General features: G+C 34.6%; 1 protein-coding gene across 1 annotated transcript; it reads right to left on the reverse strand.

Annotated features, from left to right (window-relative positions):
* Window positions 1-371: 371 nt before the first annotated feature.
* On the reverse strand, window positions 372-3,484 carry LOC132739380 (protein psiR-like; the record flags this gene model as incomplete). Its single annotated transcript, XM_060727070.1, has 3 exons — window positions 372-482; window positions 2,307-3,196; window positions 3,347-3,484. Coding segments are annotated over 3 exons (1,139 nt in total), but the record flags the coding sequence as incomplete, so codon positions are not given.
* Window positions 3,485-3,551: the final 67 nt, after the last annotated feature.

Genomic DNA, 3,551 nt, shown 5'->3' on the forward strand with positions numbered 1-3,551 from the left:
GAGGTATTACAAAAACTTTAACACAAGTGGTTACGCCGATGCCCGGGTGACTACAATGGACCGTTCCGGTGTCTACAGTTTAATGTAAATTGGCTAACTTGTTATCCAATCGCTACTCTGAGATAATACATAGTCACTGGTTGACCTGATTTGCACAAAAGAACACGTGCTTATGTTTGTGATACTGTTTGTGAGCAGTTGACCTAGCAATGAATGGAAAAGGTGTGGCTAAATGTTCCGCTACGAAAAAACGGAAAGGTCCATAGCTCTGCTTATTCTTATCTGACAGAAAAGCTAAAAATGATAGCTCCCCTAATTCTTAGATTGTTGGGCTTTAAACAATAATCTAAATAATTTAACTGAACTGTACCTTATTTGATTTCTAGCCAGTCTGTGCCTTTGATCTGAAACTCAAACCTTCCATAATCTTCTTCCATAGATAACTCTCCATAACCGTCAGCACTTATCACTCTGTATCTTTCCTACAATTACAAAATTATTTTTACTTCATTATTTCATGCTGTTGCACTACGACAGGTTATATCAAAGTTTTCTCACTATGTCATTAAAGTGGCATTATGCTCATTTTTTTCAGAGTCAAATAGTTTAGGGTAAAAAATAAATCTACCTAAATATATAAAAAGACTGCCCACTCTTTATAAATTGGAAGTTACAGAAACATTCCGACGAATAATTACACACATTTCACAGGTCCTAGTGAGTTATTTATCGTTCATGTGAAGTAAATTATGAAATTAAAAAATGTTAACTTATCTTGACTTTCACCTGTTCACTCTACATCTACCCATGGATGCACATAATGTCACTTTAACTAAACTTGTATTACAAATGGGTTAACAAAGCTACCAAGATTTGCTCAAATAATGAACAAGTCTTAACATTTTCTTTATCTTTAATACATGAACTCTCTTAAAATGATGTAGATGACACAATATGTCCTTTAAAACTTGCTGCTATATTTCTATTCAGTCTGAAAAATGACAACTACAGTAACTTGTATCAAGTGTTCTTACATATCAGGACAGTGTGCTTACCTCCAAGTGAGGTCATTGTATATCACAAATGAGGACAGTAATCATATCCTACCAGTACTTACTTGTGACCTAGACATAATGCTTTTCACAAGTATAAAGGGTAGTGGTAATGAAGGTTCATGCATCTGTACAATGTAGCTTGGGAGGCTTTCAAGGCTTTTTCTCCTACAGCAGCTTCCCAAATGAAAATCTTTTTGCAATTTAGCAGTTTTCCCCAAATAAATTAAAATTATATACATGTAGAGTATTTTCTTCCCTTTTGACAAAAATAACATACTATTTTCCCCAAATAAATAAAGGGAAAGGCTGTACTTTAACTTGTGAAAATTAGAACTTTCTGTTTGTGCAAGACTTTCAATTCAAGTTTTGTAACACAGACAGATGTTCATGCTATCAATATTTGTGAAATGTATCTACAGTCATTCAACTCTAGTTAAAATTGCCTTTATTGGGTATTTTATTGCCAACTATCTGTCCAAATGTCTGACAACATTATATCCAACATTGTTCTTGGTACCTTGACCTATTACCTACAAAAGGGTAGAACTCATCATGATGCACTAACAATCCCTGGGTAAACACACTGTTTTTTCTTGACAAAGCAGGACCAAAAAACATATATTTATTCAGGGGCATAAAAACCTGATGGTAATAGACTTACATGTAATCTAAAACTTATGGGCAAAAGACGAGTAAATGTTTGTATAGCAAAAATTCAGATTGACTTAGCAAATTTAAAGTCTATTTGTAATAAAAGCAGCTAAATGTTGTCTTCAGATAAAAAATAATATTATCAAATGTAGCAACAGTTACTAAATTCATGTCATAAAAAATTAAAAATAGTAGGTGAATAATTTCTATACTGCCTTCTATCCAAAACTTATGTTTCACAAAAACATGTCAAGTATTTTTTTGTAATGGCAAATCTTGATATATTTGCAATATATGCAACGAAAAGAAATATTTGTTTCTTTTACATTTCGTTGCCATTGATTTTTATCCTGTTACTTCCATTACAATCTTACCATATTTTGAATGTTCCCTATCCTAATGGAATCCTTTACCCAATCGTTACTGACTTTTTTGGTTCTCCTTCCCAATAAACATTTAAACAGTTTCAATGTAGTGAAACGCGTAGATCCACTTGAGTCTGTAAAATTAAACATTGGAAGATCATAAAAATTTTAAATTCTACATCATTTTATGTTGAGTGAAAATACCTTAACATATACTTGAAGATAGTTTTCTCACTTTCAAATAATCGAAATTGTAATAAGCTTCTGAAGTACAAGCATAAGTATCTGAAGTACAGGCATAAGCTTCTGCATTACAGGCATTAGTATCTGAAGTACAGGCATTGGCATCTGAAGTACAGGCATTGGCATTTGAAGTACATGCATTGGCATTTGAAGTACAGGCACTAGCATTTAAAGTACAGACATTATCATCTGAAGTACAGTAATTAGCTTCTGTAGTACAGGCATAAGCATCTAAAGAACAGGCATCAACATCTGAAGTACAGGAATTAGCTTCTGAAGTACATGCATTGGCATCTGAAGTACAGGCACTAGCAATTAAAGTACAGACATTATCATCTGAAGTACACGAATTAGCTTCTGAAGTACATGCATTGGCATCTGAAGTACAGGTACTAGCATTTAAAGAATAGACAGTATCATCTGAAGTACAGTAATTAGCTTCTGTAGTACAGGCATAAGCATCTAAAGAACAGGCATCAACATCTGAAGTACACGAATTAGCTTCTGTAGTACATGCATAAGTATCTGAAGTACAGGCATAAGCATCGAAAGAACAGGCATCAACATCTGAAGTACACGAATTAGCTTCTGAAGTACATGCATTGGCATCTGAAGTACAGGCACTAGCATTTAAAGTACAGACATTATCATCTGAAGTACAGTAATTAGCTTCTGTAGTACAGGCATAAGCATCTAAAGAACAGGCATCAACATCTGAAGTACACGAATTAGCTTCTGTAGTACATGCATTGGCATCTGAAGTACATGCACTAGCAATTAAAGAATAGACATTATCATCTGAAGTACAGTAATTAGCTTCTGTAGTACATGCATAAGTATCTGAAGTACAGGCATAAGCATCTAAAGTACAGGCATCAACATCTGAAGTACACGAATTAGCTTCTATGCATTGGCATCTGAAGTACAGGCACTAGCAATTAGGTCACTAGGCATTAGTATCTGAAGTACAGGCATTGGCATCTGAAGTACAGGCACTAGCATTTGAAGTTCAGACAATATCATCTGAAGTACAGTAATTAGCTTCTGTAGTACAGGCATAAGCATCTGAAGTACAGGCATAAGCTTCTGCATTACAGGCATTAGTATTTGAAGTACAGGCATTGGCATCTGAAGTACAGGCATTGGCATTTGAAGTACAGGCATGAGCAGCTGAAGTACAGGCATAAGCATCTAAAGAACAGGCATCAACAACTGAAGTACAGGAATTAGCTTCTGC

The sequence above is a fragment of the Ruditapes philippinarum genome, unplaced genomic scaffold, assembly GCF_026571515.1.
Source record: "Ruditapes philippinarum isolate M1 unplaced genomic scaffold, ASM2657151v2 ctg19973_1_1_1_1, whole genome shotgun sequence".
NCBI classification, from domain to species: Eukaryota; Metazoa; Mollusca; class Bivalvia; order Venerida; family Veneridae; genus Ruditapes; species Ruditapes philippinarum.